Raw genomic sequence first — 17230 nt, forward strand, 5'->3', positions numbered from 1 at the left:
CTCCCTCTTCTCAGCAAAGGTGACGTTAGACCTACAGTAGTGAGTGTGGTTAATGTCAACCTGGTAGCATGCTATGAGTTCGAAGTGGCAGGGTACGTAAAGGCGTGACCGTGTGCGTGTGCTATGTGTGCGTGCTGTGAGAGTGAAGAGGGAGATGCTCTCACAGCGTAACTGCCCAGAGTATTCATTATCCTGTGTATGCTCTTCTGACAAACGGGGCTTTCATCTTATTGGAAGGATCGACAGTTTTTACCAGACAACACTTATCAATCGAAGCAATTTCACTTCTGAATACAAAGCTGGCCTTTGTATGGGGGTGTCAGTCCGTCTTTTTTAAGAGGGCAAACCAAAAAGTATTGGCACAAAATCATAGAAACCTTGCTTAAAAACACCAAACTGCCGAGAGGGACAAATGACAGAATTGTTAATAGTTATATTAGATAGTATGAGATACAGAAGGAATATATATATAAACAATAAGGATTCAGGGAACGTAGGGGGAGGGAAGGGATAAAGGGGAGCAAATATCAAGGAAGGACGTCCAGAAGATAATATTTTGAAAGTGCTTATGGTAACAAGTGGACGATACTGCGTGATGTGACTGAACTACGGAATGCTCCCACATCTGTAAGAGCTCCCAATCCAATGATGGGTTTTGCAAACATTGTGAAGCTGTTTCACCCCAGATCCTCCGTCTAGGTCTGCACACTTTTGATGACGGTCTGCCCCCATCTCTAAGGTGCCCTGGTGGTGTAGTGAGCTAAGCACTGAACTGATAAGCACAAGGTCAGTAGGTCGAACCCACCGGCAGCCATGCAGGAGGAAGATGAGGCTGTCTACTCTCCTAATGAGTTTCCGTCTCGAGAAACCCACAGGGGCAAGTCTACCCTGTCCCATCAGGTCACTATGCATCAGAATCGACTCTAGGGCAATGGGGTTTTTTGGTTTTGTTATGAGTTTTCGGCTAAAGTCTTAAATAAAACTGGACACCGAAGAAAGTTAAAAAAAAAAAGACACCAAAAAAACATTTTTTTCTTTTTAAGACTCTTAAACCATCCATTTTACTGACAGTCGTATGCAAGATATTGTGCCAAAAACTTAGGAATAAGTGTTTCATGATGTTCCCTGGTCAACTGTACGAAGGGTGTTGGAAAATCATTTCCCTGAGGCGTTATTAAAAGATTAACAACACGTCAGTTTTACAAATCATCTCAGCAAAAGCCACAAAGCTTGATAGTGGCTTTGGTTTTTTTTTCCCTAAGCCACCAGAGAGTTAATGCACCCCCATGGGAAAGAAATACGCTTTTCAATCTATCTCCATCTTTAAATGGCAAAAACAAACTAAATTAAAAAAACTTGCATTCTAGAAAAGGCCATCAATTTATAAACACGTATTACCAAAATTATTATCACAAATACCCATGTGAATGCAGAATACCCCACCTACAGAGGGACATGGTGAATCACTCCTTCCACACCTTGTGCCGCTGCCTTGGGGAAAAAAAAAAAGTCAAAATGAGCAAAAGTGAGGCCATGCTTGTTTGGGACACTCTCAAGCTCCCTTCAAGGCAATGTCAGCTCACAGAGACCCTGTAGGACGGAGCAAACTGCCCCTGCAGGTGTTCTGAGATTTCATGAGAGTAGAAATGGTCTTTCTCTAGTGGGGCAACCAGTGGCTCAAACTGCTGACCTTGTGGTCAGCGGCCCAGCCCAGAACCACTACACCAACCGGGCTCCCTGAGAAACTGACAAGGGTCATGGATCCTGGAATTTTCCGATGAGCTTTCTGAAGCCCTCTCCTTCCTTGTGTCCTGATATGAGGGTCTCTGTGGAATCGTCTTGATCTGTTTTCAGATATAACTGCATCTATCATTCTTGGTGAGATCACACACCGCCTCCCAGATCATCTCAGCAGACAGACGTGCGGGGTGGGGATTAACCGAGCCAAACACAGCTCTTTCTTATCATGGCTGGAAGAGTGAACACTCCCTGCTTCCCATGCCAGGATGAGTCTAATGCAGCGGAAGAGCCAAGAGCTCCGACCAGCTCGGGGTGACTGCTTTGCGAGCCCCACTTCTGGGCTCCCAGCCATCAGAGAACTCTCTCCTGGGATGAAGTGTTCAATAACACACCTCTCCAAGCTGACCTCACCACACGGCTTCCCGTCCCATGTGTTTTTACAGGGGGGAGAACATGGTACAGCATGTAGGAGAATGAGAATCTCACGAAAACTCTGCCTTCACCCAATCGCCGGTTTATGAAGCAATCTTCTCCCGAGGCAAGGTTTAAATACAAGCACCTTGGCCTGTTGAGAACGACTGGGCTTTAAAGTAGCAAACCTGGGAGAGGGAAAGAAAACTCAAAAGCAAGAGGACAAGCTTTCTTTCGCCAACATCTTCGTAGATTTTCACCCTAAAAGGAAGATGCTGAATATTTAGAAATCTCATGAGATTATGCACAGTTATGCTCCTCCATTTAGTTAGCATAGTGTTTGTGTGTTTGTTTGTTTGCTTGTTTGGGTGTGGTTTTTAACAGCTCTGCTTTCAAGTAGCAGACCGCTTGAGGGACTCTAACTGACAATGGCCATCGGCGTGCTTCTGAGCTCGTGGTCACTCACTCATTCAACACTCGGGGTTTCTTGAGCATTTACTATGCGCCCAGGAGCCTGGTGGCACATGATAAGAGCTTAATTGCTGCCTGAGTGGTGGGCGGTGTGAACCCATTAGCCAACCTGTGGAAGGGAGATGAGACGGTGTGCTTCCATAAAGATTCCCTGTTGGACACTCTCTGGAAACAGACCAAGAGGACTGCTGAGTCAAAGTGGACTTGACAGCCAGGGGCCCCTCAAAACTAACCAAGAAAATGAAGCGCCTCCTTAATTCTCTCTGCCGGGTCACGTGAACTGAAAATAAACGGCAACCAGTCGACTGCCAGGCGGTTGGATGGAAAGACACCTAACTCCGCACTGACGGATGTGGCTAGGTGCCAAAGGCCAGTCGTTAACTGAACATCGGCACTGTGAGAAAAATGGAGGATGACTACATCGGATTACAAACTGGAGGATGACTATGTGGTGACTTCGCTGCCAAATCCACGTGTTCGCAAACCACTGAGAACCGTGGCCCAACCAAGCCGCCAACCACCTCCACACTCATCTTTCGCTGTGCCGTTCCACTGTGGCACGACGTGCATAAAGACTGGGAAACGTTGGATAACAAGATAAATCGAGCCCTTTCCCATCAAGAGGACTCTGACATTAAAACCCGATGCCCCTTCAAAACCCCCAGTGCAGAAGCTCCAGCAGCACCATGGCCCTGGGGGGCCCTGGCTTGACGGTGAACTGAAGGCAAGCCTGACCATCGCCCCTGGCAACTCCTGTCTGTGGAGCACAGCTTGGCGGGGTCTACACACATCTGAAGCAGCAGATGACAACAAGAGAACACAGCAAGGGCCATGACATCAACGATGCGGCCACTCAAAGGAGAAAGACGGCAAAGGCTAGCTGACGTCTCTCACTGGAGTTCGTCCTGTCCACCACTGATGACGGAACCACTGACTCTGTCCAGGGAAGAAAAGAAAAGCTACCTCACGGGCTGCGTATTTGACACTGTCTCTTTAATGCCTCAGTTCAGGGGGGGATTCTCAGCTGCCAAGTGGAGGACCCCGATGCACACTCGGCCAGCACACCTCCCCTCCCGCTAGGCGCCCCTCATCTGTCACAGGAGGAGTTTGCTGGTCGCCAAGATGCTGACTAGATTTCAACAAAGCTCTCGGACTAAGATGGACTAGGGAGACTGGGAAATCTTCAGCCTAAAAATCTACCAACAAAATCCCTGATTGTGAGGGGAAATAATACTTGTAGATTAATTCAGGCTCTGGTGAACCCCCTCTGTCCATAGACCAGGGATGCGGAAACTGGATGACTGAGGAACAAATTAGGTTAAAATCTAACGCCATGCCATTGGGGCTCCCTTTTGACCCATTTTAAACTTGTTTTTCAAGTTTTTAATATTTCCTGCTTTTTGATTAGCATTTTTCTCCAGCTTGTTTTGCTATTGCTATTTGGGCGTCTCGTTTTGTTTGTATGTTTTCCTGTGTATGAAATCCAAGCTAGGTAAATAGAGAGACGGTGACTGAGGGCATGGGAAAGGAGGTTGGGTTTCAGAGTAGTGATGCATATGGCTACAACCCGCGAGGTCAGCAGTTCGATACCACCAGCCACTCTGTGAGAGAAAGACGAGGTTTTCTGTTCCATAAAGACTTGAGTTGGCATCGGCTCCACGGCAGGGAGTTGCTCGTCTTGGAGGAGGGGGGTATGGGAGCAAAGGGTACAGGGAAACAGGGAGCTCAAACAATGAGTACAAGAAGGAAGAAAATGTTCTAGAACCGACTGTGGTGATGACTGTACAGCTCTTTGTAATACGGCTGAACTACTGAAGTATATGTGAAGATAAAGTGAACCATAAGCCAATAAAACTATTTAAAAACAAAACCTGTGGATCACAAGGGCTGGCTCGCACTGTGGATGGGTATGTCGTGAGCTGGAACGAGCTCTAGAGGACCTGACAGTGGCACCAACAATTGCTGCATGCATCCGTGAGGTCCTGAGGAGGGCCGGGGAGCTCCCAGGCACCTTTGTCGGTCCCATCTGCCCCTGCAGTTCAGCTCAGCAAACTGGAATCCGATTGGTACGATTCTGGGGCACTGAGAAGCGCTCTTTCTTTCCTAGAGGGCGGGTGAGAAGTCAATCTACGCCCCGTTGCCGTCTTGCTAACCGCAAGCCTCCAGGCTCTCCGAGGGAGGAAGAGGACGCTTTCTACTCCTGTGATGAGTTGACAGTTGAATTGGCCTGATGGTTGTGAGTGAGGCCCAGAGGCTGGCAGGTATGGAAGGAAGAGTGAACTTTGGCTTTTGACATTGAGTGACATGTCTTGGCCGGTAATGGAAACAGAGGTGACGGAGCACCTAACATCACAGCAAAATGCAAGCCACCACCGCCGAAGAACCAGCCTGACAAGGGGTGATTAGAGTATCTTAAACAAAAACCAGACTCACTGCCATCGAGTCAATTCCGACTCATGGCCCCTCCTACGGAACAGGATAGAAGTAGTCCTGTGTTTCTGAGATAGCACTTCTTTACGGGAGTAATGAACCTCACCTTTTCCCCACGGAGGCCCTGGTGGTTTCGAACTGCTCACCTTGAGGTTAGCATCCCATCGTGTAATCACAAGACCACAAATAAGATACGTGAGGCCACCCTCACTGCGTGGGGGAGAGGGGGGGCAGCTACTGCCTTGGCTCCTCTGTCTAGCAAGGGACCCCCAGAAGTCTCCAAGCCATCCAAGGGCTGCTACACTGCACACTGAAGTTGGCGACCCCAAACACGTCAGGCTCGCGCTCTCTCCTGACCACCTGAGGCTGACCTTTCTCAGGACAGCCGCCCCAGGGAAGCCACTCACCCGCTGAAGCGTCGTGAGAACAATTGAGAATGGTAGTTCCTGGCTGGATCCAGCTGAGGGGGATGTCTTCCGGCTTGGGTGAGCCCAAGACCACGATGTCAGCCTCCTGGAGCTGAAAAATGGGAAACGATGAGACCAAACAGAACAATGAGCGCAGCTGAATGTGTGGCGTGAAGAGGCGTCTAAACACTACGCATCTGACCTTCAGGGTTGCGCTCTGAATCCCTGGCATGGGCAAAATCCCCGAGCACACCTACTGACTCCTCACGTCCGCCTGGCCTTGAGTCGGCATTTCTCACATGTGACATTAACCTGCACGCGCGCCCTGGGGTCCTGTGGACACCGGTGGGCCCACGGGATGGTGCCTGCCCACCAGCGGGCAGTGGGTGGTAGTCCCGGGAGGGGGAGCGTTTCCAGGGAGAGCAGGAATTTGTGGGACTGGGTGTTCCCATCGTAGCTGTAAATCCTGACAGTTAGTCCTGTCTGGGTCTCAAATGGTCCCTCCTGCCCAGGGCGCGGGGTGAGGAGGCCCACGAGCTTCGGATTGCTCACATTTCGAGGACCGCCAAGGCACAAATAATGATGCGGCCTCTGGAACCGGACCACCCTTCACGGGAAGAGTGAGTTTGTCTCACAGGAGGAGGGCCGTGGTGGTTCTCGGATAGAGTACCACAAAGATGTTACTTGTCTTTCATTGACTCTGCAAAGAGATTCTACTGTGTGATCATCGCAAACTGCGGACACCCTTGAGACGAACGGGAATCCCAGAATACTTTGTTGTGCTCGTGGGGGACCCGCATGTGGAACAAGAAGCAGGCTTGCAACGGCGCATTGCAGGGAAAGATGTGCCTCAGGCTTGCAGCCTCTCCCCGTACCTTCCATCTGTGCGCTGAGCAAATCAGAGAAGCTGCATGACATGGAGAAGAATCGGGATCAGGACTGGAGGATGGCTTATTAACACGGCTTATTAACAAGCGGTGATGTGCAGATTTAGGAATGTAAGTCACTGAACACTCTTTTTCCTTATTTGACTTCAATGTATCCTACGTTGTTGTTAAGGGCCGTAGAGTGAGCACTAACCCACCGCAACCCCGTGCACAACAGACGGAAGCCCTGTCTAGTCCTTCGCCATCCTCACGACGGTTCCCATGCCTTTCTTTGTCCCAGCCATGGTGCCAATCCGTCTCCCGGGGGGGGGGGGGGGGGCCTTGAAGGACTTGCTGATGAAGATCCAGATAGCAGACTTCAGAATGGATCCCCCACTCAATGTCAAGGAGACCCAGGTCCTCCCAACGGGACCATTCCGCAACATCATGATCAATGGAGCAAAGGCTGGAATTGTCAAGGACTCTGTCTTGCTTAGATCCACCATCAATGCTCATGGAAGCAGCCGTCGAAGGAACAAATGAAGCATCGCATTGGGCAATTCTGCTGCACATCCACAAACTGTACCATGCAGTCGAAGCCAACTCAGTGACCCTATAAGACAGGGTAGAACTGCCCTTTGTGAGTTTCCAAGACTATTTAACTCTTTACCAGAGTAGAAAGCCCCTTCTTTCTCCCTTGGAGAGACTGGTGGCTTTGAACTGATGACTCTGCAGATCACAGCTCAATCCGCAACCAACACGCCACCAAGCCTGCTGCTCTTCTTGATTCAGAGTGTTGAGAAGGAAGGATGCTACTTTGAGGATTAAGGTGCACCTGACCCAAGCTGTGATATTTTCAATTTCCTTATATGCAGGTGAACGTTGGACGCTGAATAAGGAAAGCTTAAGAAAAATCGATGCGCTTGAACTCGGGTTGGCAAAGAATAATGAGGGGATGAAGGGGCCTGATAGAGAGTTCAAGGCAAAAGGACATGTTTTGAAACTGATGGTGGTAGCAATTGTAAAATGATGCTTGAGCTAACTGAATTATGGATTGTTATACTGTATCTGTAAGAGCTCCGTATATGTGTGTATGAATATATACACACGCACATATGCATGTGTATGTATATAAACGAAAGTACCACCGGCTGCCAAAAGAATACCTAAATCTTTACAGGAAGTAGTCCAGTCAGAATGATCCATAGAGGGAAGGATGCTGAGACTTGTCTCACGAACTTAGGGCACGTTGTCAGGAGAGACCAGTCCATGGAGAAGGACATCAAGCTTGGTCAAGCAGAGGGGCAGCGATGAAGAGGCGGACCCCCTCCCCCAAGAAGCTGGGGTGACCAGTGGCTCCAGCTACAGGGTCCCATCTCCGTGCACAACAGCAAGGCCAGGACACACTGGGGCAACGTGTCTAAACCGAAGGGAGGGTGATGTGAACAAGACCGAAATGTTCATTTTGGAAAACAGCTAGAACATGTGGTGCCTGGGCTACAACCTGTTCTAGACCTATAAATCTTGGCTCTCTCATCCCGACCCCTCTGCCCCAGCCCTCCACCACCAGCACCCCACCACCGCCAGCCCTGGGTGAACAGTACTAACTAGCAACCGGGGAACAGCTAATCCTTCAGAAAACAGACCCAGCGTCCTCTCCGTTCACGGATCCTCTACAAGGATCACCATGTAGAGGCTGATTGTTTCTGGCAAGGATAAAAAAAAAAGCTAGCTGTTTAAATCAATAAATAAGCCACCAAAGACGGAAGGGATATTTTAATGAGCTACGATTTGAGGAGAATTATCATCTCTCTGGCTGTTTCCTCCCCCTCCCTCCCCCACCCCAGCATCTCCTCCCCAGTGAGATAGGCTGTGGTCAAAGCCTGCCTGGAAGCTGTGCCTCATCACACAACCCTTCTCCCTCCCATGAGACTTGAGTGGAAGCAGCTTGGAGAGACCTGCCCTCTCCCCAGGCAAGAGACCAAGGCCGGCCATTTAGCAGTCTGGGAGTGGGAGTAACACAGTTTAGATAACAGAAAAGCATTTTCTCTGAGTCAGTGGTTTTTCAGGGGGAGGCAGCCCCCGAGCCTCGGACAGCTACCCTGACTGCAGGCGCCCTGGTTTACTGCACCCAGCTTCCTGCACCCAGGTACTGCACCCACTTGACGGCCCTGTGCAAAGTGGGCTTTGTTTTTATTCTACAGCCTTTTTCCAATCACCTGGGCTCAATCACTGAAGACTCTCTGCCTCAGGTGGTGGTTATCTGTAACAAGGTTTCAAAACTCTGACTCAACAACAAACCAACCCTACCATTGCATCCATTCTAATTCATGGTGACCCCATAGGACAGGGTGGAACTACCCCTGTGAGGCTCAGAGACTAATCTACAGAAGACCCATCTTGCTCATGGCAGAACTCCAAGTGGTTCTGAACTGCCGACTGCGGTAAGCGTCTCAATGGGGAACCACTACTCCACCCAGGAGCCTTACTAGGAAAAGGCAAATATAGCTTTCCTAGCCACTGAGAAATAAAAATTTGGTCTGACTTGCTTAAAAATAGGTTGTTGTTGTTGTTATGAATGTCAGCTACAAGAAGTACCACTCCCCACCCCATGGTCTAGCAGACAGAATGGATGGGCGATCGCTATGTTTCAAAGGGCCTGTACGCTTTCAGAGATGAGGTGGAGTCTGTGCATCTCTGTACATCGAGGGAGGGGTGGATTCGGAACGAACAGTTGGAGCGAGGTTTGTGTGAAGAACTGTGCCTTACCTGCCCCCCCAAATCCCCCCAAATGATTTCTAAGCCTCTCCAAAGTTCTCAACGCATCCAAAGGCCCAAGTTCCAAATAAAGAACATTACTTTAAAACATAAAAAAGTTATTCATCGGTATGGGCTTTCTCCAGCCAAGAATGACCCTCTACAATGACAGCGTAGAGGCTGAGGCAGTCTTCTCAATGGGGTCAAGTGCTTCTCCCACTCATGGAGGCTGCCTTCTGGTTGAACTTTTCCCACGGTCTGTTTACTCGGAAATGGTCCCCACTTTGGGTGCCAAACATTTCCTTTGAGTTATCTGGACGTCAACCAAGAGATGCCGGCGTTGTTTCTCCGGACCCATCCATCTCTCCCTCCGGCAGCGGGCTCCTGCACAGTCAGAAGGTTAAACTGCTGCGGGCCTGACTGCGACATGCCGACGCCATCCTGCTCAGGCAGGAGCAGAGAGCCACCATGTCAGCACGCAGCATTTCCCCAGTCACGCACACCCAGAGCTCCCGGATGGGAGAATCCCTTTCCTTTCAGGAATCGGGCGCACCTCTTTCCAGACGCATCTGCGGCCACTGGGCCCGAGCACGGGCCATGAAAACCAGAGGCACTTTGAGGCAGAGCTCATAAGTCAAGTTGAGCCCAAGGCCGGCGGCCACAGGGACCTGGAGTGACCACAGCGTGTCTCCCCCAGACGCCCCTCAGAGCAGGACAAACGCCTTCCTTGGTCCAGGTGCTCTGGGCTGCTCGGTGTTCGAGAGGGGTTCAGCAGGGAGACGCGAGATCCCCGCCGAGGGAGCTGGAGATGGCCATGAGTTAGGACAGATGCTAGATGGAAAATGCAGACCCCAAGCTAGGAGTGGGTAGACTCTAGACTGGTTTTTCTTTGTTTTGCTTTTTAATCCTTTCTTGGCCCCGCAGGAAAACGAGAACCGCCGGGCTGTGTGTGGGCGGTGTGGCCAGCGCTGTGCAGACAGGCTGTGCAGGAGGGTGTGCTGTGTGTTTGGGGTGTGGGGTGAGTGTATGTGCAGTGTGCGTGGGTGACTAGGTGAGTGTGTGCAACTTGTATGAGACCGTGTCTATGTTGGTATGGTTTATGTGTGTGGTGTGTGTCTGTGTGTGTGGAGCTGGTGTGACACCACATGTTGGTATGATGTGTGTGTGCAGTGAGGGTGGGAATGTGTGCATATGTGGCTATGATGTGTATGTCGTGTAACACGTGTGTGGTGTGTGTGCAGTTTGTGCTAGTGTGTGGCGGTGGTATGTGTTTGGGTGTGTGGTACGTGTAGTGTGCGTGGTGACAGGATGTGTCTCTGCGTGTGGAATACGAGTATCGTGTAACACGTGTTGCTTTATATATGTGCAGTTCGTCAGTGGTATGAGTTTAGGGGTGTGGTGTAAGTGAATGTGTAGTGTGTGCTGAGCGTGTGAGACTGTGTATGTTGCTGTTCTGTGTGTGTCTCTGTGTGGCACATGTGTGTAGTGTCCATGTGTGGTGTGTGTGTGTGCAGGGTGTGGCATTATGGGTCTAGGCTATGTGTTTGGGTGTGTGGTGAGTGGGTAAGACTACATTGGTGTGGTATGTATCTGGGCATTCTTTAAGTATGATACATGTTGTGAATACATGTATGCATGAAAGATCTACACGCTCTCCCTCTTCTGCTGACACAGGAATCAAGGGCCCTTGTGTTTAGAAGGTGGAACTAGAACCTCAGAAAAACACAAATACACGCTTCTTCTATTTCAAGTTATTTCTTCTGCATGCTGCTGGGATTAACGTGCTGTGTCCCGGCTGGGGAGCAGCTTGCGGCTGGCATCCAGCTATCTGGCAGCACAGCCTCGCAAGGGCTCCAGGTGAGCAGAGAGGAGCAGGGGGTGTGCACAGGGGGCCCGCAGGCCTGTCAGCCCCGCAGGGGCTTCCCTGGAGGGGATTCCACTGCAGACCACCTGTGAAAGCCCGAATGGCAACCGCGAGAGCCAGGGCCCAGCCGCTTTCATGCCCAGTCTCATCCACAACAACGGCGCCATGGGGCAGGCAGCTCCGAGCTGCCCTGCAAAGGGCTGTCGCCCCGCTCAGAGGGGTCTGGACAGCGAGGTCGGGGGCTGCTTTGGGGCGAAGAAGGTGAAGGAACGGGGCTGAGTGGCGAGTCCCGATGTCCCAGGCTCTGGCCTCCTCACAACTGACACTTGGCTGCCTTGGACAAAGGCCCAGACATCCCACATGGACACGAATGATGCCCCTCCAGACCCGGAAGTGAAGAGTGCTCAAAAACAGAGCAGGGGCTTCATCTATTACCGACACGCTAGCCAGGGCAGAAGCCAGACATCTAGATACCAAACAGAGGCCAGCCTTCAAATCTACTTCTCAGAATCCGGCAGGGAAAAACCATGCATCCAATCTCCAGAGAAGACCAAGGTCCATTGGCTTAGCCTCGTTCACAAAGATGAGGTTCTCCATCCTACCTTGGTGGGTAGCACTGGGGTCTTGAAAGCTCCTGAGCAGTTATCTAAGGTACAGAGCTATGAAAATTGAAACACAATCAGTCTGACAGACCAAGAGACCGGACAGAATCAGCTTCCATCACCCTGAGGTCAGAACTAGTGGGTGCCCGGCGACCACTACCAGCTACTGTGCAAAGAGCCACAAAGAACCTGGGTGGAGTGGGAGGATGTGGTATTTACATCACCTGGTGTCAATTTGAGATTAAGAGTAAAAGGGTGGAGTTTGGCCTGTCAATCAGGTCGCAGCTTGATGACCTCATTTCAAGGCGCTACAGAGATAAATACACACACTCCCTGCTAGCCATTCCTGTTGACAAACCGCATGGAGCTTTGCTGATAGCAGCCAGAGCCTTGGAGCTGGAGGAGCCACGTGGAGACCCACGCCAGTGCTGAGATGCTTCCACCACCACTGGATCCACAAGACTTTCTACCCACTGGCCTGTGATCTTCCTGCATTCGGCGTCATTGCATGTGTTGTGTGAGTCTGAAGAGGAATTTACAGACTGGTCTCTGACATATGGGCTAATATCAGACTTACAGACTTGATCTGGCCTGGTATGTTTTCTTAATACACAATTACTCTTTGATATAAAGTTCTTTCTTATACACATGAGTGTCTCTGGAGTTGTTTCAGATTAACACAGGCGACATTGTGGAGCGGAATGGAACAAAATCATTCGCGGGACACGCTAGTGGAAGCCTCCTGACTGTGGCCCTCAGTCCCCCTCCAGCTCCGGAACTGAGCTCACCCCTGTCAGAATCATCTATGCGTAGGGCAGCATTTGTCCAAGGACAAGGTCAGAGGTTAGGAGAGCTGGGGGATGGGAACAGCACAGGGGGAGGAAGATGAGTGAGGACAGGTGGAGGGGAGAGTGGTGGAGGAGTTCCAATTAAATGTGTGTGAATTGTTGGGAGTCTGCTGATCCGTTCCATACACCTTCAGCTAATTCACACTAAACAGTTTTCCAAAGGGAAAGATCGCAGCCCCGAGGGACCACAGAATACTGCCTGGGGCGGGGCTGGAACAGGAGTCCCTCCATTGGAAGGCATTCAAAATACACAGGGTGGCAAGCCGGCACTCAGGCTGCTCCTATTGTGATCAAAGCCCGGATTCTCTGTGGGGCAGCTCTACGGGGTCACACGGAGTCACCAGGGCTTGGGACTGACTCAATGGCTCAGAGAAAGGAAGTGATGGCCGAGTTGGTGCCCCAGAGCTGTGTGTCTCCAAAGCATCAGGTCCCACCGGGCGGGGCTCACCACACAGTGCTGTCGTTCCGACTGGGTCTTTCCTGGGTGCGGCAGGCTGCTGGGTCACTGCAGGGCCATCTCAGACTCGGGTTTCAGGAGGTGGCACAGAGGAGACTAGAGTTACGTGGACACACCCTCAGCTTCCAAAGCCCCTCCGCAGATGGCCAGCAGGGCTCTTGGTCCGTGGTCGTTTAGCAATACGCGCTTGAGAAATGGTTCCGGGTGTCTTGCGTCTATTTAGCACACGCAGCCCTGTGCTTGTGGTCTTTGTTCACTAACACTTGGCTCATAGCGAGTGTTGAGAGCTAAATCGACGAAGATCTTAAAACAAAACACTCGCTGGCGTCGAGCCAACACTGACTCACAGCGACCCTGAGAGTCCGCACCTCCACAGGTGTAGGGAACCTCATCTTTCTCCCAAGGAGCGGCTGGTGATTTTGAACTACTGACCTTTCGGTTAGCCACCAACTCATCACCACTACACCCCCAGCCCTCCTACTAAAATCTGAAAGGCAGAGTTTTATTCATTTTTTATTACATTGGAGGACGAAAACATCCCCTGTTCTTCCATGGAGACTTTCCGGGAAGCCTTCCGAGGCTGCGGCAAGGGAGACAGGGTCTGTCCTAAGGCCCCAGTCCATGCCAAGATGCTCTTTGGGCCACCCTTAACCCCTGACCGCCAGAGGGCCCACAGACCTCTTGGGGGCTAAGCCAAACAAAACCAAACCCTACCATCAACATCACTGGCTTCTCATAGCTTGACAGAGCAGAACAGAACCAGGGCTTCTGAGGCTGTACATCTTTCCAGGAGCAGACTGCCTCATCTTTCTCCCAGGGAGGAGCCAGCGGGTTTGAACTGCTGGCCTTGCAGTTGGCACAGAAGCCACCAGGCCAATAGGGCTCCTTTCTTGAGAGGGATGGATCACAAATTACCCTGACCAACGGGCTAGAATTCCTGCTAAGGAAGCCAGGCCCCAGAGTCACGTGAAACACCCAGCAAGGCTTCCTCACTGGTTCCCTTTGGGCAAGGATGGCGAGGCGCTGCCTTGTTGTCAGAAGGGACCAGTCCTGGAAAAGGGCCCCACGTTTGGTAAAGTGGAGGGGTACCGAAAAAGAGGAAGGCCCCCCCCAGGAGACGGATTGGCACCGTGGCTGGGACAAAGGCATGGGAACCATCGTGAGGATGGCGAAGGACTAGACAGGGCTTCCGTCTGTTGTGCACGGGGTCGCGGTGGGTTAGCGCTCACTCTACGGCCCCTAACAACAACATACGATACTTTGAAGTCAAATAAGGAAAAAGAGCGTTCCCAGGTGACAGGTGACTTACATTCCTAAATCTGCCTCGACATCAGTTAGGTATGGTTCACAGGTGTATCTGATCATATCGATCACCGAACGTTTGTCACGGTGCATGGTAGAGTGAACTTCCATATCGGTTGGTAAAAAAATATTGAGGAAGCTCCTCTGCATGCTCTACAACCTCTGCCCCCCAACAAAGCACCCATAGTTTGATTCTTGCTGCAAAGCAGTGCCCTTTTGTTACTGAGATCCCCTGTGCACACCTGGAATTGTTAATAAAACTCTGTCCGAGGTGGCTGGTTTGTAATCCAGTCTGATGTTCCAAACACACAGAACACAAGATGCCTCCTAAATTTCAGATTCTCCAGAACAGCGGTTCTCAACCTTCCTCATGCCGTGACCCTTCATCCAGCTCGTGTGGTGGTGACCCCCAACCATCAAATTATTTTTGTTGCTACTTCATCACTGTCATTTTGCTACTGTGATGAATCGGGCGGCCCCTGTGAAAGGATCGTTTGACTCCCAAAGGGGTCGCAACCCACAGGTTGAGAACAGCTGCTTTAGAAGGTAAGTGTTTGAACTAGCAACGCTGCAAAAGGATAAAGCCTTTCTACTCCAGGAGAAAGATGAGGCGGTCCACTCCCCTAAAGAGGGGCAGTTCTACCCTGTGCGCTACGGGTCCCCAGGAAGAGCTAGCGGCTCCATGGCAGGGAGTTTTCTTTTTCTAGAAGGGAGAGCTGTGAGAGTAACAGCATGGTAAGATTTCCCAAAGTTAAGAGCGCAGGAGGTTTATTTCTGTAGTAAAAAAGGACTTTGAAAAATGCCCTTGTTTTTCCTGAGACAGATACAACTTAGCAAAAGCATCTGCCCCAGCTGTGAAAACAGCCGGCTGCCAGGGGAAGTGTTTGCGTTTCCCCCAGCTGCCGGGTTCAGGACAAGGCCTGGGTTCCTCTTCCCCTCTGGCGGTCAAGGCCCGAGATCTGCGCGCCAACAGCGTGGCCGGGCATGGCCGGGATGAGGCTGCCACCGTGTGGTGACCGTTATAGAGCAGGCCCGAGGGCTTGCTGGTCAATCAACAGCCCAGCCCAAGGCGACCAGCAGAGGTTGGATCCCCCAGCCCCTCCCCGTGTTTCCCCTTTCTCCTCCTCTTCCTCCTCCTCCCTGGGCTTTCTGAACTTTGCTCCTGGGTGGGAGCAGCCCTTTCACTACAAAAGGTTGATAAATCTAAGGGGCTCACACCTCACTAGCGTTAGTGACTGTTCCCCTTACAGGCCTGTTGAATCTTTAGCTGCAAACTTTTGTCCGGGGTGAGTTTGCTACACGGACAAAGGAGACAAGGACAAAGGAGACAAAGCGGTGGAACTTGAAAGTCCCAAACTGAACTTTAACCTCCTCCCACACCCACTCTCATCCTGCCAACTTTCCCCATGTCTTTGGTTTGTGAATGATCTGTCCTGTGTCCATTTTCTTTGTCTTGCTGATTTCAATGCCTCTTTTACTAGTTACTAATTACCAAGTGTTGAATAGGAAACATCTTCTGTCCCTGTCTCTTCAGGTTTTCAATCGTTTAAGAAAGAAAAAGCATGGTTTTATTTTAAAAGCACGGGTTCTTTATTTTCTTCTGCAAGTTTTATGACTCTGTGTTCCCTACTTAGGTCCTTAACCGAGAATTAATTTCTGTATATTGTGCTTAATGTTTCAAAATTTTAAGCACACACACACCAGTGTACACGAAGCCTTGGTAATACAACTATGAAGCACTGGACATCTAACTGAGAAGGCTGTCATCTGAGCCCACCAACAGCCCTCCTGGAAAAAAAAGGCTGGTGATCTGTTTCCATATTACATCCTAGGAAATGCTATGCGACAGTGATGCTCTGTCACATGGGGTCACAATGAATTAGAATCAACTAGACAGTACCTAAAAATATATATATATATTTGTGTGTGTGTATATGCACGCACACTTTAACTAAGTTTATATATATTATGCAGTTTTAATTAGTTACATATAGAACTAAATTTGGATCCACAATCGATATTCATGGAAGCAGCAGTCAAGAGATCAAAGGATGTCATAAGATCTGTAAGAGCCCCCAATAAAATGATTAATAAAATTAAAATGAAAACACTGAGATCAAAGGATGCATTCCCCTGGGTAAATAGGTTGCACAAGACCCCTTTAAAGCGTTTGAAAATCAAGGCTATGATCTGAAGATGAAGGTTAGCCTGACCCAAGCCATGATCTTTTCAATTGCCCATACGCATGTGAAAGTTGGACACGGAATGAGGAAGGTCGAAGAATCGATGGGTCTGAATTATGACGCTGCTGAAAGAACCTTGAAAGAACCACGCCTGCTGAAAGAACACACACATCTGTCTAGGAGGAGGTTCTACAAGGATGCTCCTTAGAGGAAATGAAGGCTGGGGAGACTTTGTCTCACATACTTCGAGAGGAAGCCCTTCCGCAAGGCGGATGACACAGTGGCTGCACGGCAGTGTTCACACATAAGGACACGTGCGAGCCTGGCACAGGACTGTGGGGCGTGTTGCTCTGTTGTACAGAGTGTTGGAATTGACTCACCGCCACAAGAAACAATGAAACAACCCTTTTTGTCAGCCCATCTTCCCCCGCTACCTGAAAGTTCCATAAATGTCTGGATTATTCCTAGGTTTCTAGAGTCTGTTGGTCTAGACCATCTATCTAATTGCTATTGACGTTCATTATTTTACATTATGGGAGAAAGAAAGGCTTTCTACTCCCGGAAAGAGTTACAGTCTCAGAACACCCACAGGGGCAGTTCTACCCTGTCTAACAGAGTCGTTATGAGTCAGAATTGACCCCAGGGTGGTGAGTTTGTGTGTGTTTTAACACCATCTGGTTAGATGAGTTTTACCCCTTTGTTTTTCTCAAACACTGTCATGAGGATATTTGATTCTCTGCACATCCTTTCGACAAAGTCTGCCAAAATAAATATTGGGAAGACTTTTATTCAAATGTATTGATTTGGGGAGAGTTCCTCTTTAAGGAATTGGAATGTCTCATCCATGAACAAGAAATTATAAATTGCTTTCCAACAATCTTACATAACTTCT

General features: G+C 50.0%; 1 protein-coding gene across 1 annotated transcript in view; it reads right to left on the reverse strand.

Moving 5' to 3' along the window:
• Positions 1-17230, reverse strand: part of MTHFD1L (methylenetetrahydrofolate dehydrogenase (NADP+ dependent) 1 like) — a 167094-nt gene that overhangs the window by 125427 nt on the left and 24437 nt on the right. Inside the window, exon 8 of the mRNA XM_075554379.1 lies at positions 5460-5571. Coding sequence (XP_075410494.1) covers positions 5460-5571 — 112 coding nt within the window. The remainder of the gene's footprint in view (positions 1-5459; positions 5572-17230) is intronic.

This window comes from Tenrec ecaudatus, chromosome 7 (genome assembly GCF_050624435.1).
Source record: "Tenrec ecaudatus isolate mTenEca1 chromosome 7, mTenEca1.hap1, whole genome shotgun sequence".
NCBI classification, from domain to species: Eukaryota; Metazoa; Chordata; class Mammalia; order Afrosoricida; family Tenrecidae; genus Tenrec; species Tenrec ecaudatus.